General features: G+C 34.3%; 1 protein-coding gene across 1 annotated transcript in view; it reads left to right on the plus strand.

Moving 5' to 3' along the window:
- Positions 1 to 26,794, plus strand: part of EFR3A (EFR3 homolog A) — a 96,712-nt gene that overhangs the window by 38,586 nt on the left and 31,332 nt on the right. Inside the window, exons 4-13 of the mRNA XM_061171748.1 lie at positions 1,154 to 1,304; positions 5,954 to 6,075; positions 10,927 to 11,076; positions 12,763 to 12,900; positions 15,156 to 15,234; positions 17,462 to 17,597; positions 19,349 to 19,516; positions 23,531 to 23,645; positions 24,891 to 24,942; positions 26,305 to 26,477. Coding sequence (XP_061027731.1) covers positions 1,154 to 1,304; positions 5,954 to 6,075; positions 10,927 to 11,076; positions 12,763 to 12,900; positions 15,156 to 15,234; positions 17,462 to 17,597; positions 19,349 to 19,516; positions 23,531 to 23,645; positions 24,891 to 24,942; positions 26,305 to 26,477 — 1,284 coding nt within the window. The remainder of the gene's footprint in view (positions 1 to 1,153; positions 1,305 to 5,953; positions 6,076 to 10,926; positions 11,077 to 12,762; positions 12,901 to 15,155; positions 15,235 to 17,461; positions 17,598 to 19,348; positions 19,517 to 23,530; positions 23,646 to 24,890; positions 24,943 to 26,304; positions 26,478 to 26,794) is intronic.

Below are 26,794 nucleotides of genomic sequence, written 5' to 3' on the forward strand. Positions count from 1 at the left end.
TCAGGGAAAGATAACATATGGAGAATAGAACATTGTAATATCATATAAGGAAATGTGTAATATCAAATAGATGCTGTAGCTTTTATTACTTTCCTGGTGGTCAGGTTTAAGAATAAACTCATGTTACTTAACAGAGTTGTTTAAGTATCCATTAATTTTTAAGACTTCCCTAATGGAAATAGTAGAAATTGATTCCCTTAGTCTGTCAGCACAGTACTGTAATTTAAAAATCAGTCTCAAAATTGAAAACTATCAGAAATTCTGTTAACGAACTGATTTTTATCACACCTCCAGTTTTACCTATCAGAGGAGCAATAAAACAGAGCTATGTTAGGCTTAAGGTTCAGAATACGTAAGCATGCTGATTTGACCTGTGCTAGCTATACATCTACCTATAAATAAAGGTCTACCATCTTAATCCATTCTCTGTGCTTGAACAGCAGTAACTTTGCAGTTTGGTTTATAAATACTTTTCCATATTGTCATTTTATGATACTAGTTTCTTAGAGTATTCCTTTCTCCAAGTGCTATACTGGCTTTCTCTACTTCTGCATTGTTACCATTTAGAGCATTTGATACAAATGTGAGTCTTGATACAAGTAGTTTTTATAGTTGACTGTTCAAGCAAAGTTATCTAAAGTCTGAATTTTAATTTTTAGTACAGGCTTTAAAATCTGGTGAATTATATGGTAAAATGTATGATACCTTTCCTTATAATATTGCTGATACTGTTTTATATACTCATATTTACAAATACAAATAGATTATGTTAGAAATTTAGGCACATTTCTTATAATAACTTTTGGGTTAGATGCAAAGAAATGTGGTTAAAAGCCTGGAAAATGGAGAATATCTGTGTTTACAAAAAAATTCACATGAAGGTAATGTTAAAGAAGCTCTGGAAGAGTTTTTGGTGAGCAGGAGAAAATGGGGTAGTACAGTATAGTTTCTATATACTTCCACATGAGGAATATTTTATAATCTCAAGATCATTTGTGTTGTGTGAAGATTAGGATCTCACTTAGAAGCTGCTAAATTTGCCTTTCTGTGTTCTGTGCGTTTAAATAAACTTATTTTAATTATCCCTATGAAAGTGATTAGGAGAATTAAGAGAGCTAGAGATGTGTTGACATTATTTTTCTCTTATATTTAGGTATGTTTTAATTGCTATGGAGGCATTGGACCAACTTCTTATGGCCTGCCATTCTCAAAGCATCAAGCCATTTGTAGAAAGCTTTCTTCATATGGTAGCAAAGCTGCTGGAATCAGGGGAACCAAAGCTTCAAGTTCTTGGAACAAATTCTGTGAGTAAAACTATTCTCTAATTTTAAGTTTAATTAGCATAACTTGGATTAACTCTTCTTAGAGCGTCTATCTGGTAGAAGCAGATGCTCTGGTCAGGGCATTTGGACAACCAGTACAGTGGTAGATGATTAGAACATTTTGTCTCTAGCTTTTATTGTTGCTGCTTGTGAAATCTGGGGTGTTAACCAATCATAAGGAACAACAGAAACTCAGTTGGCCATAAATAGAAGGTTTTTCTTTTCCCCCCAGGCCTTCTTACACTACTTCTGAACTATCTCTGCTAACAACATTCATTTTCTTTTATCCGGAACCATAGTTTGTTAAACATGTATGGGGTTGGGGAAGGCATATCTAATAAAGAAAATAAAATACAGTGATAACCTTTCTCCTCTTGTCTTTAGTTTCATTGTATAACCTTCAGTCATTCGGTTCCAACTTCATCTCTGAGGAAGCTTTCAGGCATTCAGCCAATCTATATGTTCCCATCCAGATTTTTATCAACAAATAACAGAGTCATGTACTACCTGCTACTGTTTATAGATAACTATTTTGTGGTTAGGAAGTGTAGGGGGTGACTGACAGCATGGATTCTAGGGTTCGACCGCCTTTCTTTGAATTATGCCTATGCCACTTTCTAGCTGTGTATCTTGGGCAAGTTACTTAACCTCTCCTTGCCTTAGTTTTTCATCTGTGAAATGAGGATAGTAATAGTACCGATCTTGGCACTCTTGTTGTGTGATATGAGTTAATATAAATAAAGTTCTTAGAGCAGTGTTTGGCACTGTTAGTTATTGTTGGTAGTAATATAATGTTTTTCTTTTTTTGAAACAAGAGTATGTAAATAAAATCCTCATTAAAAAGCCCTTAATATGATTTTGTCCATTTGTTTCAGAGGGAAAATATTGGCTATTTCCAAGTGCAGTTAGGTGGTGTGACAGGCTCCATTTCTGGCAACGTAGCTACTTATGCTTCTCCTGTTTCCTTTACATTTAGGTGAGGAAAGTTTAGGGGAAATTTTTTTTATAATTTTATTGAAGTATAGTTGATTTACAATGTTGTGTTAATTTCTGCTGTACAGCAAAGGTCTGAGTTATAGATACATATATATATATATATGTTCTTTTTCATATTCTTTTCCATTACGGTTTATCACAGGATATCAAACATAGTTCCCTGTGCTATACCGTAGGACCTTGTTGTTTATCCATCCTATATATTAGGGGAAATGTTTTAATGGCTGTGGGGGAAGGAGTTTCAGTGTATATCTCCAGATGTTTCTTTACTTCAAGCCAGCAATGCCATTAGAATTCCTTTAATGACTCATTTGGGAAAAAGACAAAATTCTCCAGTTACCTACTTTGATTTGAATGAATTGTATTAAATGAAATGCTATATTATCTTGACCAACATTATTTATATAGTATTCCCTGGAAGTCTGATTTTAATTTCTTAGTGGTGCTAAGTTGTCAAACATTGAAAATTGAATATTAAAAAAATATTGTCAAACATGACTGGTACTGATTTAGTGCTTCTGTATTTATTAGTGGTCTTTGTACATTTTATTTTAATTTGTTGACATTTGCCACTTTGTGCTGATGCTGACTCAGTGTAACAGTACATGATTTATTCAGATTCTCCTTTGTTTTAGAAATTGTGCTAGGTACTTTTTATTTTTACCCTTTTTTAAAATTGTGAACTATTTCAAATATAGAAAAGTATAGAGAATAATAGAGCATACCCGCATAAACACAGATTCAGGCAAGAAAAATGTTAAGTAGTTAATATATCAATAAATGATAATACATAATAATTATTGTTATAAATAATAATACATAATAGTAATAAATGTTAACACTCTGCAACATTGGTTCATGTTTTTTAAAAGAAATAATATAGTATACGCTAGATACTTCGTATACATTATGTCATTTAATTCTCACAAAAACCCTTCAAGCTTAGAAGTATTATTCCCATTTTACAGATGAGGAATTGAAGCTAAATAACATGTCCAAAGACATAGTGAAATAATGGTGTTATATAACAGGGATTCAGTGCTAGGCCTTTCCTACTCCAAAACTTGTGTTATATAAATACACTGTCATTTTTGTGGATTAGAATCTAGGAAAAGCAGAGGTTACTTTCCTTTTTTTCTTCCTCTTGTATTCAGTTGATCCATCTCACTTTTCTGAAGGCTATTGCTAATCTTAACCTTTTCTTTAACTACTTTTGACAGTTGTCCGTAGGGCCCAGTCATGAAACCATTCACTGCACTAAAGCAGTGATTCTCAACCGGGGACAGTTCTCCCCCCTCACTAACGCTCACTGGGCATTCGGCAGCGTCTGGAGACGTTTTTGATTTTTCACACCTGGGCTTGGGGGAGTGCTATCTAGGATGCTGGGCGTGCTGCTAAACATGCTATGCGTAAGGCACAGGACAGTCCCCGCGACAAAGCTTACTGGGTCGAAAATTTAATAGTGCTTACTGTGAGAAACTACATCTCAGATCACATTGCTGCTGCCTTTTGTTGTACCTTTTAAAACATATCTAGCTCTTCACTTAAATTTTTTTTTATTGGAGCATAATTGCTCTACGATGTTGTGTTAGTTTCTGCTGTACAGCGAAGTGAATCAGCTATACACATACATATATCCCCTCCCTCTCGGACCTCCCTCCCACTCCCGCACCTATCTGGGTCATCACAGAGCACCGAGCTGAGAGGGGGAGAAAGTAGCAAGGCCTTGTGCTAACTTTTGTTTGGTTCTCATTTGAACTTCTCAACAACCCTGTAAGTTAAATATTCCATTTCACAGGTCACATATTTTGTTAGTAAATCCAGGATCCAAATCCAGAGCCATCTAACAGAATCCATTCCTAATCTCTGCACCATACTGTCTCATTTTTTTCCACTCCTACGTATGATAAGAAGTCTATAATGATAATACCTTTCTTTTTATTGATTTATCTTAGCACAGGGTATATAGGTTTAGAATTTGTTAGAGAGCTCCCAGAGTTACAGGAATTAGAAGAGCTTTTCCATAAAATTGGGAAGGAAGATAATATTTTATGCATTGCCCTGGAACATAGCCGCACATGTTTTATCCTGTTCTTTATGCCAAAGGGCAATAGGAGAGGCTTCTGTAAATGATCACTCAGATTGTACTTGAGTATTTGTGACTTTCAACAAGTGAAAAGAGAATAAAGTGTTGCCTAAAAATTTTCTAGAACATTTAACATTTTAATGGCCAAATTTTAAAATTTCTGATTAATTTTTTTCTAATTTAATATGTGATTTTTGGTAGCAAATTTGGAAAATGTAAGAAAATATGAAAGAGTAAACAAGTTAAAGATACCTGTAATTTCAGTATCCAGAAGTAGTCCTTTAATATTTTAATTTCTTTTTAAAATATATTTTAGAAAATGGGGAACATATTGTATATACACTTGTATGTGTTTTTATCATTTACATTTTTCGAGCATTTCCTGGTGTCATTCAAAGTTTCTTTTTATGAAAAATACAAATATTTGGCTTAATATTTTCTGAAACTCTTCACATGTTCAGTGTGTAGTATGGGAATCTTGAAAATTGGAATCAAACCCCTGAACTGTAATGCCAGTTTCACCATTTACTCACAGTGTCATTTTGGGCAAGCGATTTAACCTCTGAATTTCAGTGTTCCTGTCTGTAAAATGGGGATAATGACACATTCTTTACAAGATTGTAGGAATGATTAAATAAGAAGTCATGTGAAAACACCTAGTACAGAATATGGTACAGAATAGGTAATGAATGTCAGTTTCATCTCTACCAGGTGTGGTATTTGTGGTCTTTTTCTAGATAATATGAATCATATGAAATTACAATTTAAAACAGATGACTTGGCTCTGGCTGAATTAATTTAAAATACTTTTAGTACCATAATTTTATTTTTTCAAATTTATTCTATGCTTACTTCAGTTTTGTTTCCAGGACAGCTTTAGGCTATTTTAGAAGTAATAAATTACCAAATAAATGAGAAAGCAAATAAGAAAAAAAGAGTACATATTAAGGAATCATATGGCTAGGTCTGTGACTCATGTAGGATATTTAAAATTTCCTAAACATATGGATATCTGTCTTTTTTTAATCTTTAGAAAAGAGGTAGAATAAATTTTACCATCTCAGTATTTTTTCTTCTCTATTGAGTTGGTTTTCTTCAGTTTAGGGCCCTTTTTTCTTGTCCCATCTCATTTGTATAAATATTGTTCATTCATGCGTTATGTAACAACTGTCAAGATTTCCTACCCGAGATTTAAGAAATAAAATTCCCTGAAGGTTTGGGCCTCACTGAGGTTGTCATGGAAACACTGTCAGCATCCAGGAAATGCAGAAGGGCTTTAGAATGAGAGCTCTTGAGAGAGTGAGCTCACTCAAAAGAGACTGCATCACAAAGTTATATTCGATGTTTATAATGCTATATTCTTGATTTTGTAAAGTTCATTATCAAAAACTTCCTTTCGTATATATGTGGCGTTATGATATTTCATATTTCGTTTGCTTTTTACTTGGATATTTCTTGTCGATGTATGTAACAAATAATGAATGAAAGTAAATGTGTTTGTTCCACACTTTCAAAAAGGTGATAATACATCTTATTGTTATTTTTTTAGTTTGTCAAATTTGCAAATATTGAAGAAGACACACCGTCCTATCATAGACGTTATGATTTTTTTGTATCTCGCTTCAGTGCCATGTGTCACTCCTGTGATAGTGATCCAGAAACACGAACAGAGTATGTACTGTTTTATGGTTTATAGTCTTGGAGTTATTTATTGATGAATATTGTATTTATATATTACATAATGATCACCAAAGGAGATGGGAAAATATATGCTTTATTCCTGAAGTACAACTTTTCATTGCTGTTAGAAGAACTGACTAAAGCAGCAAAATTGAGAGTGGTTTCCTAACTCAGTCAGAATAAAATGCAAAGTCTTTACTGTAACCCAGAATGCCCTTTAATGCTCACCATACCCCAGTGTTGGATCCTGTCATTTCTTCTTCCTTTCACTCTGCTCTAGTACATGGGTCTCCTCGCTTGCTTGAATACATGAGGCACACTTCTCCCCAGGGCCTTTGGACTGCACAGTGGTCTCTCGGCCTTACCTCACTTTGTTCAGATTTCTGCTCAAATGTCACCTTATCGTGAGAATCCTCCCTCAGCCACCTTTTATTTATTAATATCAACCCTTCCATCCCACTCCCAGTTAAAGCTTTATCTTCTCATATCTTGTTGTCTGTTTTCTCTCCTCTATGGAAGATGAACTCCAGGAGGGCAAGGGTTTTGTTTTGAGGACTGCTGTATCACTAGTACTTTGAATATTGCTGAGCACGTTGCCGGCTCTCAGTAAGCACGTTTTGAATGAATACATACATAAATTGAATGAATGAATGACTGTATGTTACGGGATCATTTTCTGACTGAGGTTGTCATGACAACTGATTTGGGCATTTTTAAACATTTCTTCTAGATACATCCTGGTAGTAATCTAGAATCAAATACTTATCTGCAAACACAATCGATAGATTGACATGTATATGAAAGTTAAAAATTAAATTCAAAATGACCCTGGTAAATGTAGTTTGAGCTTTACCATAATACACCTAAAAAGAAAGAAACTAACCCAAATTCAGAGTGTTGTCGTGGGCAGTCGATTGTCAAGATTTAGCATGTTTTGTGATTTTTACTTTTCTTTTAAAATAAAGGAATATACAGAAATGTAACTAGTTAGCTTTAAGTATGCAAGCTACAGTGTTGCTTTACGCAAACAAAAACAAGTGTAAAAGTTACTTAACTTGGAGAAAGAAAGCTGAGGGGTAATTTAATAGTTTTCAGATATAAGATTTATTTCTGTCTGAGATGCTGTTAGTATAATTTTTCCTTGGTATACTATAGGCTGTTTAGGATCCTGATGTTATTCCTTTATTACGAGTGTAAAGCCTTATAGAAAAATAGGGATAACTATAACTATCTTATAATAATAAATTTCCTGTTTCTCCCAATCACTGCTAAAGTCTCTTTTTCTCCCTAAAGGATATTCAAAAAATGTTTTATAAAACTGTTCCCTGTTCTCAGAAGCTGGTATTAACTTGTTAATGGGGCAAAAAGGTATAAAAATAAGCTAAATAAAATGGCAGGTTTTTTTCAAAGTTGTAACAATTTCGTTTTCTTTTAAAATACAGAAAATAATCCAGAAGATAGGGGTTTTTTGTTTCTTTGTTTAGTTTGTTCACATAGGCATTTCCCAATTTTTGGTTGAGGTGGTGAATTTCACATATAAACCAATGTATGTGAAAAGTGTTTATGATATTATAGTACCTATGAAAGGATGCATTTTAAAAATTCAAAAATTTTACATAGGTATCTGATTTTTAGGTTTTAGCGCCCTCTAGTGAAAAATCTTGTCTTTTGAACATGTATTTTCGTAACATTTTTCAATTTACAAAAAAGAAACTTGAAATCTTCTGTACACAAATGAAAGGTGGTACTTTGCCTTAATTCTTTATTATATAATATTTGATATTCCAAAATAACACTTCATTTGAATCACTGTGAAACAAATGAGTAAACTAAAATGCTTTAAGATACTTAGAGGGCTTGATTTTTTTTCCTGCTTCGTTTTTAGTAAAAGCCCTTTGGGTTTTCTTCAGGACTATTTATATTCCTTCTTAGGTTCTAACTTAGATAATTATTATAAATCCCTCTATTTTTAGCAATACACTGTCAAGTAAAACTTAGGGGGCATGGCCAGTAGGAAATGGGGCTGATAACTGTTAAGATTTTCTTAAAATATTTGACTTGCAAATACTACCTTTGTAGTAATGTTAGGCTTGCCCACTTGTGATAGCTGCAGAAGAGATTTTCAAGACTTTCTTTTTGCTGTAGAAAGCAGCATGAATAAGACACAGCTTTGTAAAAGGCAAAATTTGTCTCCTAGTTCACTTTCTCACCTGTTCAGCATCATGTTACCGCTGTATCCCATGCTCCACCTGCTACTACTGAATGCCTGCATTACTTCCCAACGGGTTTCTAAGCAGTATCACCCTCTTCCCCACATCTTCCATTCTCTAACCCTATTCGCAGCTTTTGGAAACAGTGCTGGGTAAGCTGAGTAAACTTCTAATGGTGACTATTTCAGGTAGTAACAAAAAAGGAGGGTAAGTAACAATCAAATTTGGCCAGAATGAAGGTGTTTCGGGGCAGAGGGGCTACTGTGTTAGCTCTGCTCGCAAGATTGTTCTTCCCCAGATTTTATATACCGTTTTCTAATTACTTTTCTTCTCATCCTTGAACCGAATAGATTTTATTTTTAAAGAAGAATGAGGAAGAGCTTGAAGAAGTTGAGGGCTGTGAATTGGGAAGGGAGGATAGGGCAGCATTCTCTCACAGTATGGATAAATTTTAAGTCCCATATGCACACAGTAATGTATACACATCGGGACACACGGATGTATATGTGTATATGTACATGGCTCAGGTTATCGGCACTCCATTTTGATAGTTCTCCTTTGTCATACCTTTTAAGGAACCAGCCTCATCTTCCATCTAGGTGGACTAAGGGAGGTGAGAGGTTCTCAGGGAGAAACAGTGAATGAAAAGTCTGCGGACGCATTAAGGGTGTTCAGGAACAGTGAAATAAATCCTGTTCTCACTCAGCTGCTGAGACTTCTAGGCAAGAAATGGGAGAGAATCTGGTCCACGCTGGTTTGAATTATCATCATCCTCTTAGGAAAACCTAATTCTTTTTTTTTCATTTTTTAAAAAATTTTACTGAAGTATAGTTGATTTACAATGTTGTGTTAATTTCTACTGTGCAGCCAAGTGATTCAGTTATACATATACATACATTCTTTTTCATATTCCTTTCCATCATGGTTTATCACAGGATATTGAATATAGTTCCCTGTGCTGTACAGTAGCACATTGTTTATCCATTCTATATATAATAGTTTGCATCTGTTAATCCCAAACTCCCAATCCATCCCTCCCCACCCCGCTTGACAACCACAAGTCTGTTCTCTGTATCTGTGAGTCTGTTTCTGTTTCGTAGATAAGTTCATTTGTGTTGTATTTTAGATTCCACATATAAGTGATATCATATGGTATTTGTCTTTCTCTTTCTGACTTAGTTCACTTAGTATGATAACCTCTAGGTCCGTCCATGTTGCTGCAAATGCTATTATTTCATTCTTTTTTATGGCTGAGTAGTAGTCCATGGTATGTATATACCACATCTTCTTTATCCATTCATCTGTCAATGGACATTTAGGCTGTTTCCATGTCTTGGCTATTGTAAATAGTGCTGCATTGAACATTAGGGTGCATATATCTTTTCAAATTATAGTCTTCTCCAGACACATGCCCAGAAATGGGATTGCTGGATTATATGGCAGCTCTATTTTTAGTTTTTTGAGGAGCTTCTATACTGTTTTCCATAGTGGCTGCACCAATTTACATTCCCGCCAACAGTGTAGGAGGGTTCTCTTTTCTCCACTCCCTCTCCACCATTTGTTGTTTGTAGACTTTTTAATGATGGCCATTCTGACCGGTGTGAGGTGGTTCCTCATTGTAGTTTTGATTTGCATTTCTCTAATAATTAGCAATGATGAGCATCTTTTCATGTGCCTATTGGCCATCTGTATGTCTTCTTTGGAGAAATGTCTATTTAGGTCTTTTGCCCATTTTTTGATTGGGTTGTTTTTTCATTATTGAGTTGTATGAGCTGTTTGAATATTTTGGAAATTAAGCCCTTGTTAGTTGCATCATTTGCAGATATTTTCTCCCAGTCCGTAGGTTGTCTTTTTGTTTTGTTTATGGTTTCCTTTGCTGTGCAAAAGCTTATAAGTTTGATTAGGTCCTATTTATTTATTTTTGGTTTTGTTTCTATTGCCTTGGGAGACTGACCTAAGAAAACATTGGTACAATTTATGTCAGAGAATGTAGGAGAACCTAATTCCTTTGATTAAATTATTTTTTATTGAAAACTGATACAGGCTAAATATGTCTATATTTTACAGTCTTTTTTAACTTTAAATGCTGATTGTAAAAAGATGGTATTAACAGTAAGCCTCGGGCTTCCCTGGTGGCACAGTGGTTAAGAATCCGCCTGCCAATGCAGGGGACACGGGTTCGAGCCCTGGTCCGGGAAGATCCCACATGCTGCGGAGCAACTAAGCCTGTGCGCCACAACTACTGAAGCCCGCACACCTAGGGCATGTGCTCCACAACAAGAGAAGCCACCGCAATGAGAAACCCTCACACCGCAACAAAGAGTAGCCCCCACTCGCCACAACTAGAGAAAGCCCACATGTAGCAACGAAGACCCAACGCAGCCAAAAATAAATAAATAAATAAATTTATTTATTTAAAAAAAAAAGCCTCTTTTGGAACTGCCATATCTCTGAAGATGTGGTATATACATACCATGGACTAGATTTTTGAGATTTTTATTTCTTAGACTTATTGTATGTTATTTTTATTGTCTCGAGATAACTATTTATTTGACATCCATTCTCTTAGCTAAGTAAGCAGACTTGTTTAAATAGCTTTTTTTCATGACTCATTTTTTTTTCTTTTTTATAGAATCCGAATTGCTGGAATCAGAGGTATTCAAGGTGTGGTTCGCAAAACAGTTAATGATGAACTTCGGGCTACCATTTGGGAACCCCAGCATATGGATAAAATTGTTCCATCCTTGCTGTTTAACATGCAAAAGATAGAAGAGGTTGACAGGTATTGAATAAAGATGTTAGGGCTGGGGCTGTGTTACTTTAATACGTGTGTATGTGTGCTCGCTTGCTAGGGTAAGAACGTTTGTCTTTAGTATTATGTATATAGTATTCTCATAAACTTGAGCAAGTTTAAATATGTATCCTTTCGGAAAAAGTGTCAGCTTCAGTCGTCAAATGAGACTGAGCAGACAGATTCTGACTCAGACACTTAAGCTTTTATTTCTTTTAGAATAAATTTTCACTTTACTTTCTGCTTATTATTGGGCATCCACATTGCTATTTGAATTAATACTACTTAAAGCTGCAAGTGTAAGAAATAGAGATTATAAACTGAACTTCTGTTAGTCTTTAGAGATCCAGCATGCTTTTCCATAGGGAGTTAGTACTAATAAAAATAATAATAATAATAGCAGCTACTATTCACTGTATATATATTTTTCAACAGAAATACTAGACTATTTATGTCTTATTTATTCTTCTAAGATATTTTGGCATGGAATATTGTTTTGGGGTATATGCTGATTTCTCCCCCCGCTCCCACCCCAGTAACCTGTTGAACTTGGAATTCTGTACTTTATTCTCTTTTTCCAAATGCCATAAGCATGCTTTCCTCCCAAATTTCTGTTGCCTTACACAGAGGTACTATGCAACCAAGTTTTAGAACCAGTATTCTCAGTTTGGCTTATTATGCTGATCTCCCTGATTCTAGCAGTTTAAAGAGGGAAATCCAAATCAAATTTAAAAGATATTTAATTCTGTAGTTCTAAAATTTTAACTTAATTTGTAATTTTGATGATTGCGTGTGCAATATCAAAATAAAAGTGGTCTAGAAGTGAAAAGGTGAAACTGGTAACTCTGCAAGCGCTTATATGTTTATCAAAATTTATGGCAATTACAGCAAGTATTTATGCTAGATTCCTTAGATGTGATTGTCTCCAGCTTTGGAAACCTAAAATGTGAAACGATATATTTTAACACCTTCTGTATTTTTCCTGTTCTTGGCAATGTAGCTGAGGTTAGTTTTTCTGTCTAAAATATTTATTCTTCTAAAAGTACCTGGCTAGTTGAGAATTGACTCCCCATAATTATGGCTCTTGAGGTACAGGATTAGCATAAATAAGATACAGGAATGCTGATACCATTGGTTGCCAATTTTTAAGAAGTTGTGTTTTCTCATGGTTTTATCCCAATGCTACAGATACATGCTTTTTTGAAATTATTATTGCACATGAATACATTAGTCTAAAATAAGGTTTTAAAATATGAACAAATAGCGTCTATTGAAGACATCTACTTATACAAATGTTCTAATTAACTTTTAATGTTTGCTCACTTACAGTTAAACTGGGTGATCTTTGGGCACCTCGTTCTTACTAGGATTTTGCTATAAATGTAGCGAAGTTGTAGGAAGTTAACAAAATAGCAACTACTGAGTATTTTGCCTTTAGAAAAGATATTCTATTAGTTAGAAACAAGTTATACAAGTGAATTTAGCTCTCCAATTTTGAAAGATTATGTGATTAGCTTCAAGGTGTTGAGTTCATGAAGTAGAATTAAGCTCTAAAGTTATTTTGGGATAAAAAGAAAATGTCATTCTAATATTTCCGAGAAGTAAAAATCTGTTCTGTTTAACTGTCAGAACTAGTGTCAGAATTCTCGCATTCATTTGTTTGTCTTTATTTTTCAGTCGCATAGGCCCTCCTCCTTCTCCTTCAGCAGCTGACAAAGAAGAGAATCCCGCCGTGCTGGCTGAAAACTGCTTCAGAGAACTGCTGGGCCGAGCAACCTTTGGGAATATGAATAATGCTGTGAGACCAGTCTTTGCGTAAGTAGTTGGTGTTTTCCTGGTTACTGGTGACTGTGCTATATTCATTCTGTTTTAATTTACTTACAGAGGACAAATACTCTTACCTGTGTGAGTGAGTTAGAGCCAGTGTAGCAATGTGGGAAGGGTACAGGATTGAGTCAGACAACATCCCTTTGAGCACTTGTTCAACCACTTCACTAGATTTTCCCCCTTAAATAGGAAATACAGTCATGTGCCTCATTTCACTAGAGTTTTTATTCACACCTTGAAATGTATATATCCAGTAAAATATTAAAACAAACGAATGTCCAAGTATGATGTATCTTGTTTTATTAACTTCTGGTCAGTTCGTCATATTCCCTGGCTTCTGTTTCTTGGCTTTCTTTTTGCCATGGCTGGACTGCCTTAGGTCGCATTCTCTTCTCTGAGTAAGTTTTATCTTATACCGAGTGACTGAGCAGAGCAGGAATATTAAATATCTTGTTGGTACTTATATGCTGCCTTCCAGGCAGAATACATTTGTGAGCTTTGAGTTTCTCCACATAGACATTATCTCTCAAGCCTTGTAAAGCCTCTGAGTTCTAACTCAATTGTCAGATGATAGATTTATATAACATTCTGTGTAATTTCTGGACATTTTTGCTAGTCTTTCTTTTGTTAATCATTTGCCTTGTCCTTTCCCCTTCCTGACTATAATAATGTCTTTATAGCATATATAAAGTAGTCGAAATGTAATATCCAGAATTCTTTATTTAGGGCAGATATTTGGGTTCGAAGTTGAGCTTTAGTTACAAGAATCTATAAACCGCAAAATTAAGCAACAGAGAATCATTATAGTGTTTTCAAAAGGATTCCCCCCACCCCACCCCCGACTGCTGCCACCACCAAAAAGTTGAGATTTACCGTTTAAAGACTCTGTGGGCTTATGAAAATGCTACTAAGAACTAATCAAATTATGTCAAATATAACTAAAGGCAGATTTATTTTTTCCAGACATGCTGATTTAATATCAGAATTCCAGTTTTTATCTTAATCCTCTTGTTAACCGAGAGGTAATCTATAAGGCCTTAAAAATCTAGAGAGCTAGTCTAAAAGAAAGCAACTACCGAATTAACTATACTTGATTACTTGAGTAACTTGGAAGTGGGCCATATTCTTTTCTGTGTAGAACTTAGTGGACTTACCTCCTGATCATGTGTTAATTAATCTAATTAAATGTTAATTAAATAGTTAATTATATATTAGCTATTTAGTTAATTAGTTGATTAAATATTAAATGCCCTCTGCAAGTAAGGTACCAGGTATTTTGGGGGAATATATACATGAATAAAACTGTCCTAGTCCTTAAAAACTTGATTGATAATTGACATTCATAGTGGCTTTTTACCTTGTGTGTTCTGTGAATTTTAATTTTGAGCTCATATTCATTGTAACTTTATTTGTGAGAATTCTTTGAGGCTTGGATTAACGGTGTGTACTCCATAAGAGGCTTTATTTTGCTTCTGCTGAAGGCATGGATGCAGTGTTATCCAGGCACCACTTTGAACTACATTCTTATCTTCAGTTTTTTTAAGCCACATAGATACTTGTGAATTCTGTCAACCAAGGCGAGAGCCTGAGTGCTAGGTGTATGGTTGAATTCTTCAGAGAGACTTTCATTTTTGTGATTCGTCTCAGAGCCAAGGCCAACGCAGACAAGCTTCTTGACAGTCTTCTACAACATAGAACATTCCCCCAGATTCACTGAAGGTGTCGTCTTTTACGGCTTGAATTGATGCATGTATTTCTGATCTGATAGCCACCTTTCCTGGGTGGACCCTAAGCTTTGTCTCCAGTCTCCTGTGTATACAATCCTTTAAACCACTAGCTATCAGCTACCAGAGATCTGAAGATGTGCCTAAGACAACTGCTGGCTTCAGTGTATACTTACTTCTCCAGATTCTCACCTTCTTGTGGAGTCTGGACTGAGGGACTTTTCTTCCTTGCCAGCTCATGTTGGTATTGAAAAATCATATATATATGTATATGTATGTATATGTGTGTGTGTATATATATATATATATATATATATATATATATATATATATTCTAGTCTTTTATTGTTACTGTTTTATGAAAGGATCTGGCAGTTGTTCTGGAAATGGAAACATTGACTTTCTTTTAGATAATATTCTTTTGATTGGTAGGCTTTGCATATTGTTGAGGGTTCTAGAGGAGAAAGTATAATAAAAATAAGGAATTCTTAAAGTACTTTTCTTACTGTTAATTTACAGGCATTTAGATCATCACAGACTATGGGATCCCAATGAATTTGCAGTTCACTGCTTTAAAATTATAATGTATTCCATTCAGGTAAGGATTGGTTAACTGTTATATTTATATATAAGTAATTTTAGTTCTGTGTCGATAAGCATGTCCTCAGACAGAGATAGAGAACAATGTAGGAGATAAGACATGTTCTTAATTTAGTTCTTTGTCTCATTTATTTTTATTTACCGCTTATATTCTTATTTGCCAAGATGAAAAAATATCTAATTAAAAAGAACTAAATGATTTTATGATGACAATCTTTATTGTGCATTTATTAAATACATTATTGAGCATTTATATTTTATGATAAACTGGTATTAGAATTGATATTTATTACAGCATCATATAGCTGATACATTTATTGGATATTTACTGTGCAATAGTGTAGTCTTTATAGATTGAGGCACTTGATGAGGCGCTCTCATCTACTGCAGAGGACAGCCTTGGTTTTCCTCAAAACTTGAACAGACCCAGTTAGCTCTTAATTCAAGTGGGATTTTAGGTCTTTATTATTTAACACTATCTACATTTTTAATGCCCTAAAAAGTCATCATTAATTTAAAGGAGATAAGGTAGTAAAAAGCAGTAGAGTTTTTAGTATAGGTCATACCAGGATTTGCATCCTAGATGTGCTGTTTACTAGTTGCATAGAACTTGGGCAAATTATTTAGCCTCTCTGAGCTTCAATTTCCTCATTTCTGAAAAGGAAATGTTAATGAATTCATTGAATGGTTCATTTTTATATTAAAATAGAAGGTACCATTTATCAAGTGCTGGCTATACCTCTGAATATGCTAATAACCTTATGTATATGCTTTATCTCATTAATCCTCCTTATTTTATGAAGTAGATATTGTTATTATCCCCATTTTACAGATCAGAAAACTGACCTTTAGAGAGGTCAGACACCTCACTCAAGGGTACACAGGTAGAACGTAAGGATTCAAATTCTGGTCATTCTGTTCTAGAACTTTTGGTCTAGATTAAACATTAAGTTTAGGTTACTATAGCATGCCTAGCATAATGTAGGTTTTCAATGCATGGTAGTTATTATAAAGCTGGTTTGGATGTGGAAGGATAATTTAAAAAAATTTTTTCCCAGTTTTATTGAGATTATAATTGGCATATAACATTATATAAGATTAAGGTATACAACATTGCAAAATGATTACCGTAATAAGTTTTCTCAAGATCCATCACCTCACATAGTTACACATTTTTTTTCCCCTTTGATGAGAACTTTTAAGATCTTTTAATTTAATTTTAGTTTAGTAGATGAGAAGTTGATCTGGCAATCTGTGGACATAATTAAGGCTGTTCCCCTGGTCTTCAGTTGCCTTGTATTTCTTCATTTGCCCTCCTCATTCAGATTTAGTTACTAGATGAAATTGTTATTTTTACAAAAAGTAAAGTAAATTACAAAGTTGAAGGAATCAATAAATATTTGTTGATTAAATTTCTGAGAAATGACTTCTGGTCCACAGCATTGCTTTAGAAGGAGCTTTAAGTGCACCGTATGTTTTTTGAAGTCCATTAATCAAAAATTGCATGGTAGTACCCACCAGAATGGGAGTTTCTGTTTAATAAGACTATCCTGATACAATCAAAACTTCTGACAGATTTGATTGTTTTAATTGCCATTTACTATAAAATTGATATAGGAATCATTCTTAGGTAATATTTCAACCTCTGTCCATAAAACATTAAACTAGCTGGCCCTGATCAGGAAATTTCATCAGGTACACATTGTTAAGACTTTAATTTTGGTAGTGGCTCTTGATTAGATGGGAGTTTTAACTGTTTAGCATTGTTAGATGTCCATGATAAGAAATAGTATGTATCTGGTTGGGTAAGAGAGAAGTACTATAAATGTCATAATCTGTCTATTTTTTAACAACATTTTGTCCTAGTATCAAGTTATAAGAGTGTATAAATATTCTTTGTGGAATTACAGAGAAGTACAAAGAGAGTAAAAATTTCTCATAATCTCCCTCTCAGAGATGACCAGTGTTAATATGTAGGCACATATAATTCTAGTCTTATATACTTTTTAAAAAACAGAATTTTATTTAACGTAGTATTTTACAACTTGCTTTTTTTCACTCAGGATATCGTAAATATTTTCCGGTATCCCTATTTATTCTTAAAAAGAATGGTTTCTAATGGCTACCTGTTGTTCCATTAAATGTCACATGGTTTATCATTCTTATGAATTCTGCCAGGATGCATGTAATTGTTCATATATTTTTACACTATTTTGTTCTTTTAGGCTCAGTATTCTCACCATGTGATCCAGGAGATTCTAGGACACCTTGATGCTCGTAAAAAAGATTCTCCACGAGTTCGAGCAGGTATTATTCAGGTTCTGTTAGAGGCTGTTGCCATTGCTGCTAAAGGTTCCATAGGTGAGTGCCAGCCCCCCCCCCAAAAAAAAATTCATTAATCATTTTCAGAATGTGGTTTATTTCAGTAGGAATAGCAATGTGTGGAAAACTCTTTGAAAATATTTGCAATGTTTTTAAATGTGCTCTAATTTCTCTTGAAATGTTAGGTTCACATGACTCTTGTTAGACTTCCTTAGTGTACAGTTAAACATTTCCCTCCAAATCATTCTCTTCTTCCCTTCCTCCTTTTTTCCAGTAAAGAGTTTTGAATACCAGTTATATGCTAAACATTGGGAGGGTACAGATACAAGAAAGTTATGGTTTACTTGGCGTTAGATGACTTTACCTAATACTGTAATACAAGGCAGAATTTGATCACATATCATAAGAAAACCAGGGTCCAGAGAAGGGAGGGAAAATGGATCAGCAGGAGGGAAGTATTACGTAGCCCGTTTGACCAGGACGTGTGGTGGTGGTGTGGGGGAAGCCCGAGGAGTGGCTTCAAGTTCCAGTCGTGGCCAGGTCACGGGTGTCATTCTACAGTGGACTGGCACTAGTTAGAGATTTACTGAGCTCTTCATCACAGGCGTGTTACAGGGCAGTTCATCTGGCTGCAGAGCGTAGGGCACATTGGAAGTCACAGGTGGTTGTCACCATTGGAGGCACAGAGAAAGAACTTGACCTTGATGGCAGCAGTAGGAATGGGAACGTAAAGCCAGCAGGATTTGATAACTGACTGACTAGAGAGAGGGGTAACAAGGAGAAGGGACAGGTCAGGCATCATGCTTTTTCACTCACATGTGATTAGAAGAATGGAAGGGTCCCTAATAAAATTACTGAAGTTAGGAGGAAAATCTAGTTATGGTTTCTTTGCTTCAAAATGGAAGTGGAACTGTATATTAGCTGCTGAAGTATTCTAATATTCACTTAGTGTCAAATGAGAGTGGGCATTTTGGATATGGACTTGTCATTACTCATAACTTATCTCAAAGAGATGGAAGCAGGTTATTTAATTGAGGAGTTAACTTGAAATATGAAGTGAAATACAGATGATGCATTGACTGAATCGTCTCACCTGCTAATATCTAGTATGTGTGAGGTTGCTATGTTTTAGGTTCCGTACATTCAAAGAAGCATTTGAACGTGGCTGCCTGTCCTGGAGAAAGTTGGAATCTAGAGTAGGAGGCAGAAATAAAAACACTGATTAAAGTATAGCATGATAGATGCAGTGCCAGAAACACAGGCAGAGTATTTATAGTACTAAAAACAGAGAGCATACTTAGTTTACCTGAATGTGATAAATTGGCTAGTTTCTGTCTAATAATTGAGGCAAAATTCTTTCTTCTTCAGCCTCAAAAGATGCCAAATAAATTTCTTAGGCCACAGTGAGCTATGTTATAGTTCTATGGATTCTGACCCAACAGTCAGGTTATCCCAATACTGTACACATTATTCTGAGTAGACAAGATTAGGTAGATGGAAAGTTTTTGGTAATCTTTATATGAATATACACATTTTGTGTGGTTTGTACCAAGGATTCAAACAGTGAGTTGCTCAGAGATGCCCAGTAAATGTTTGTTGGAATAGCTAGGAGACTTTCTTATTTAGGTATTTCTCATTTACTTTTTTAATGTGCTAGTTAGTTCATAAATTATGAAGTATTTCCAAGTACTTAGAAAATATGCAGAAATCTCCGTTGAGAAACACGAGGATTGGTTTTGAGTGTACGTTGCCGGAAAAATGTATCTGCTCACATCAGGGTTCATTTGCAGGACCCACAGTGCTGGAAGTCTTTAACACCCTATTGAAGCATCTGCGTCTCAGTGTTGAATTTGAAGCAAATGATTTACAGGGAGGATCTATAAGCAGTGCCAACTTAAACACAAGTTCCAAAGACAATGATGAGAAGATTGTGCAGAATGCTATCATCCAAACAATAGGTGAGTACATTTCACTTTTCAAATGATTCTGGGAAGCAGGGATTCAGAAAGCCCTCACGGAAGGTGCTTGTCTCTTACGGGACATTAGTCAAAGGTGAATGATAGCTTAGACTTTTAAAAAAACTTTCTGTTTGGAAAATAAACAAACATAAGAATACGACAAAGCACACTGTATATACCCTTCACCCAGATTCATCTATTAATATTTTATGTCATTTACTTTATCATTTCCTTTCTCTCTCTGTCTGCCTTTCTCCATCCCTTTCTCCATCCCTTTCTCCATTTCTCTGTGTGTGTATGTATATGTGTGTATATATAGATATACACACATAAGCACATATATAAATATATACATAAAGAGAGACATAGATACATACATATACACATCTACATTTTTTCCTAACCACTGGATGGTAAGTGCATGGCTCTTGACTACAGATTATTTTTCCAAAGAATAAACCAGAGTACTCTTACATAACCAGAGTACAGTTATCAAATCAGTAAATTTAACTTTGATACAGTACTTTAGTCAAACTTTCATATTTCAGTTTTGTCATTTGACCTGATAATGTCCTTTATAGCATGTTTCTCCTTAGGTCCAGGATCCAGTCTAGGATCATTTAGTTGCATTTAGTTGTGATGTTTCTTTGGTTCCTTTAGTTTGGAACATTTCTCTTATGATATGGGCAGTTTTCAAGACTGTAGGTCCCCCTGACCCCTCACTTAAAAAAAAAATATCCTCACATGGGTTTGTCTGCTCTTTCCTCATGATTAAATTCAGGTTATGGGTTCCTGGCTGGATACTACATAAGTGATAGTGTTCTTCTCAGATTATCACATTCGGAGGTACACAGTGTACACCTACTTCTCGCTGGTGATGTTAGTTTTGATCACGCAAAGTATTGTTCTATTTCTCTGCTGCACAGTTTCCATTTTTCCCCTTGCAAATAATAAGCAGTCTCTGAGAAGATACTTTTAGGCCGTGCAGATATTCTGCTCTCCATCCAAACCACCCCCTAGATGTAGCAACCATTCAAAATTCTTACCTGAACCAGTCTTTACCATGATGGTTACAAAATGATGGTTATCAACTTGGCACTCTCACTTGGCACTCAGTGTTCATTGTAAGCAAGAGCCCCTTTTTCTCCCTACTTATGTATGTAGGAATACATGTGTTTATCTATTTAAATACAGTGGTATGAGCTCATGGATTTATATTTTTATCTTCATAATTTATTCTGTACTTTTAAAATTATTATTATTATTTTGGTGGTCAAACTGTCCCAGATTTGGCCAGTGGAGCCCCTATTTTCTATATCTTTGTAATATACCCCCACATTTCTTTTAAGCACAGCCTTAGGTTCATTTTATACTTCCTGCCCCAATCCTAGAATCAGTCATTTCTCTAAGGAGCTGTGGTTCCTTTTAGTGGGGAAAGGCACTAGAGACCAGGATCTGGGTACTGATACTTAGGCTTTAATATCATATGCTTCCCCCTCCCCTCACACACACAAAGGGTAAGAGGGTAAAGCGCTTACTTAAAAAAAAAAAAAAAAAGAGAAAGAAAGCCATGGGGAATTTTTTGGGAAATTAAATGATCAGACTGTATATAAATACAAATTAAAGCAATCAAACTCTTCCTACTTTAACCCTCCTCTTCCAATATTTTCTTTAGAGTATCCAGATCATATTTTAATGTAACTGTATGATTTCTAGGATAATTTCCAAATTGAGTTGTATTCTTGGGTTTAGTACCTAATTTCTAGTGGTTACTAATAGTTTCTACTAATAATAGAGTCATATAAATTTATTCTGGAGCTCAGTTTATGCCTTTCATTTGAGTAGTATCCTACCTATGGGCCACTTGTTTATAATAGTCCTTTGGAATATTTAATACAGAGTTTTCCTTTGTTTATTTCTAAAGCTTTATGGATATGCATACATGCATTACGCATCCACATTCAGCACCTTTTTATTGAACATATTGAACTTACACCAGGCCGTATGCTTGGGCTTCTTGATGCACGCGACTCCTACCTTGTGGATGCCTTTGGTTGATCTGCCTGGGGTAGTACCTCTGTTTCACCTAATCACAATCTCATCATGTGCATAGAAATTGTCCTCATTAGGGCAAAGGCCCAGGGTGTCTGTGATATTTTAAGATGGTGTATCAAATCAGCTAGTCTTGTTTTCAGAGAATTAATTTAAATTACTTTAGTGACTTCTAGTTAATTCAGTGTTACTGTTTTACTCTAGAGTATTTAATTTATTGTTTCTCAAGTATGTTGTTATAACATGTATGTACCACAGACAAGCAATATTTCTGTGACATAACACATTCAGAATAACGTGAAAATTAAAACATGAGAGAAAAACAATGCAGTGTGGCACAGTGAATAAGACTTTTATTTGAGTCACACTTCTGCTTTCCTCAATATTTTCTTTCAGAAGTTCTCAGTATTCTTTATTTATCAGATCACATGAATATTGGTGGGACACAGAACAGGGCTGCTGTAGCTTTTGCACTTGAGGATAGGAGGCCGTTGGCCAAGCTCTTTCTTTTAAAATAATGCTCTCCTCTTTTGGGGAGGCTCATTAGCACTTCTATTCAGCAGTTCAAATACAAACAATGGGAATAGAGAATGAGTTAACTTTCTGGCTGTCCTCACAGTTGACTTGTTGGAAAATTTCTGCCTTTGTGGTTAATGACCAACTTGCTTGGAACAGAAAATCAGTGTCCAGTTTTGTACAGTGATTAGGAACATACCTAATTGGGTTCTTGGAAAGTTGAAAATACCTGATAGAGAGGAAGCAGAGAGTAATAATAACATACATAGGCTTTGGAGATGAATAGATCTCACCTCAGGTCTTAATGTTAGCTGTGTAATTTCTTGTGTGAATTCCTAACCTCTCTTATCCTAATTTCCACAAGAGGAAACTGACACAAATAATAGTACCTGGATTCATAAGGTACTATTATTTGTTGCTGTAAGGATACAAATACATAGTAGCTTCTTACCCCATAAATATGTGCTCAAGTGTTAGGTAGAATAATATACTTTATGCTGATTGAATAATGTTAAGATCATGAGATTTTTGATTGCTGGAGTATGTTATAAAGAGAAATGAGTTTTACCCCTAGATCTAATCAAAATGATAAATAGAACAATTTGAATTTATAGAAAGAGATTATTAATCTCCAGTAATACAGGCTGAAGAGTTAAGTTGAAAAACTAATTTACTCTTAAAGAAATATTTAAAATGTAGGTTTCTGTAATGATTATGTTGCATTTTAAGAAATGATCAAAAATAGCCAGGTTTTAATACCTGTTCTGATCTTTCAAAGAAACAACAGGGTTAAAAGTTTGAGTAAGTGATTATTAAGTGTCCTAAGTCTTCTGTGACCAGGAAGTAAACTCTCCAAAGCTATAACAGATAAATTCAAAATATGCACAATACCCAAGAGTTCCTTGAGAAAAATGACAAATAAGTAAATAAGTTGAATTATGTATATTGAATTAATATTGAGTTAACCCACAGTGTTAGACTGTAAACCTGGCTCATTATAATGACATTCTAGAACATTTCAACAATCCTGGGGAAGCCAAAGTAGTGGCCTAATTATTGACTTTCTTACTAGAACAGGAATTTAGGCTTACAAAATGGGAACAAGGGTTTCATCAGAAATACTACCAAAAGATTTTTTTTTTTCCTTTTTCTAAAACTCCAGTCAATTCAAATTGATGATTTGCCACTGTTAACTGTACACAAAAGACTTTCAAACATTTATCTTAATCTAAGTATTAGTCCATTAAACACATCTTATAATGTACATCATTAAATGATTTTCACCAAAGAAATTATAATATCTTTAGACTTACATGTAGCTCAAAGACATTATTTTACCACATATTGAAAGCTGTGGTTAAAATATATTATGACTTTTTATTATATGGAAAAATAAACTTTTCCATTTGCAAAATTTATCTTAAATTTATCTTAATATTTTTATAGGATTTTTTGGAAGTAACCTACCAGATTATCAGAGGTCAGAAATCATGATGTTCATTATGGGGAAAGTACCCGTCTTTGGAACATCCACCCATACTTTGGATATCAGTCAACTAGGGTATGTGTATGTAGTTGTTCTGTGTTCTCAAACTGTAAAGTTGAACTTAATCTTGTATTAAATTTTATCTTAAATCTATAAAATGTTTTGTCTTTTTACTCAGTAATAAAAGTCCTGTGGTGTTGTTATGGCACTAGATTGCTAAGCAGTGAATCAACATTGCATGCTTGGGTGGGAGGAATTGGGAGACTGGGGTTGACACATATACATTATTGATACTGTGTATAAAATAGGCAGCTGATGGGAACATACTGTATAGCACAGGGAACTCTACCTAATGCCCTGTGGTAACCTAAATGGGAGGGAGGTCCAAAAGGGAGGGGATATCTGTATATGTATGGCTGATTCATTTTGTTGTGCAGTGGAGGCCAACACAACATTGTAAAGCAACCATACTCCAATAAAAATTAAAAAACAAAGCAAAACCAAAAAAACATTGCATGCTTTTAGAATCAGTTTTCAGTACATCATAAATTCTCAAATTTTCTTATATTGGCTAGGTGGAAGGTCTATTCAGCCTGGGCATTTTCTATATATGTAGATTACTTAGGGTAAAGTTTCAAGTTTGTCACTGTGGAAGGAATGTTGACTTATTTCTAGAATTCTAGAACTGAAAGTTATTTTAAAGACCATATGTCTTGGCCACCTCCCCTCATTTTATAGATTTGCTTTGATTTTACAACATGCTAAAGCTTTAGTTTGTAAATATGTTTGTGTGTTGCTAATTTAATAAGGAAATGATAGTCTTATTTGACTTATATTTATTTGGCCATTAATTAGAGAACCCTTTCTTCATTTGTTAATTCTTTTTTGAAGAACTATTTATATAAGAATTATTTAGGCACATTCTTACCTGCTTATTAATATATGTTAAATAGATGTTATGTTTGTCAATTATATTTGCAATAGATCTATTCTCCAATTTATAGTATCTTTTAATTGAGGTTGTTTTGTTGTGTATTCATACAACTGACTTTTCATGTCATTACGTGCAGAGGTCTGTTTCCTTTGAGAGCCAATAGCTTTTTAATTTTTTTTGTTCAAATTTGATTTTTTTTTAACATATAACCCTTTAATTCATGTGAAATTTACTTTAGAGTATAAAGTGAGCCTTGACTTTAGCTAGTATGAAAATAAAATCTATATAGCTAATATGAATAGAGTTTTTAAATCAATAAATAATAATGTAAGGAAATGAAGTTAATTACTATTAATAAGATAATACCACTATTTTGTACATTTTAGGGATTTGGGAACCAGGCGGATTCAGATAATGTTGCTGAGATCTTTACTTATGGTAAGGAATTTAAGACAGGTGAAGAACACACTTAACCTTAATTTATTAAAGAGGTTAAAAGAATAGCTTCACATTATCAGTTTCTTTTTCTTGTATTATAAGATAGTATTTACGGTAAGTTTTTTTTCTGTGGTTTATATACTTGAATATTATGCTTTTCATTCTTTAAAATTTTACTTTTATTGTTTATTCCTCACTTCTCCTGTCATCTTAATTGATCTTCATAATGATGAAATATACCAAGGGCAGGAAGCATTGCCATTTTATAGACGAAGATGCCTGGGCCCAGCTAGAGCCAGATTTGTCAGTCCTTTCCTATGTGATCTTTGCTTTTTTATTTGTATCTTGTTTAAGAGCTCCTTGCCTACTCTGATGATGTAAACACACTTGTTTATATCTTCTTACAAAAGGTTTAAAATTCAGCTTTCCACATGTAGAACTTTGATCTGAGGTTTATTTTTGTATGTGGTATAAGATATGGATATATTTTTAATTTTTCTAGGTGGGTAGTAATTGTCCCACCAATTTCTGCTCACTTATAAAATCACTTTCATCCTATAATGAGTGTCCAAATGTAAATGTTAGATGTTCTATATATGCTAGTAATCCTGAATATAAATAGAGATTACCCACATGAAATTTCATTTGGTCCTAAGCCTTTTTATTAAATAAATTCCCTGAGTAAATAACCTTGTCTCTAATCCTAATTGTACTACATAGTCAACTGAATGAATTTCTATGTGGTATGGTTAAACTATTTAATAGCGTTAAAGTATATGCTAATTAAAAGCTCCAACTTTAGACATAGGGATACACTCAGAAGTGTCACATCAAATAAAGAATAAAGTACAGCTTTCCAAAATGAAAATGCTTTCCTATTAACCTAAATTGCTTAATTTAAAATAAAAGAATTATTTGCCATTTTAACATTTTCAGGTCTTACCTGTGTTATTTGCTGCCGTCTCCTTATATCCATTTAGGACTGACTACCTGTTCCATATATTCTTAGTCTCTCTGAGCCTCAGTTTTCTTTTACAAAATGGGGGTACACTAATGCCTAGCCTCATAGGAATATGGTAAGGGTGACGTTAATACACATATAGTGCTTAGATTCATGCCTGGCATATGGTAAATGTGTGCTATTATTAATTTTATTAACTCTATGAATGATGTTTTTGTAAATTCAGTAAAATCCTCATCATCTCACAAATTTCCTTTTAGTTTTTCCTTCAGGCTTGTGTCCATACTTGCTGTTTTCTCTAAGCTTATGGTTCTTATAAAACAGCTTGAGAGTTTTACCAAAGAAGGACTCATGACAAAGATTTTTTTGTTTGTTTCTTTGTTTTTCCTCCCTATAATCAGGTAACCTCTGGATACAAAGCAAAGACAATAGTTACTGCACTGCCGGGGTCTTTTCTGGATCCTTTGTTATCACCATCCCTCATGGAAGACTATGAACTGAGACAGTTAGTCTTGGAAGTAATGCATAATCTCATGGATCGCCATGACAATAGGGCAAAGCTTCGAGGGATCAGGTAATGTGCTATTTGAAAATAGGCTTAATGGTTAATGTTTTCAGATTTCTATGTTAATGTATTTAAGTATTGTAATTTTTTTAATCTAGGATTTTCAGGTTTTATTAATCCAGAATTTTATTTAATTGGTATTGTGACAATTTAATTATTAATATGTTTTAAGATAGTCAGTGTTGAAGGTCTTTTAATGTACTCTCAGAGATCTCATCTACTAGTAATCACTAGTTACATAAATTTTATTTTGGTTTTGCTTTAAACTTAGGAATGACATTAGAAGTCAAGATTACTTTATGCAATTCTACTTGATTAAACTTGGT

The sequence above is a fragment of the Eubalaena glacialis genome, chromosome 17, assembly GCF_028564815.1.
Source record: "Eubalaena glacialis isolate mEubGla1 chromosome 17, mEubGla1.1.hap2.+ XY, whole genome shotgun sequence".
Taxonomy (NCBI): Eukaryota; Metazoa; Chordata; class Mammalia; order Artiodactyla; family Balaenidae; genus Eubalaena; species Eubalaena glacialis.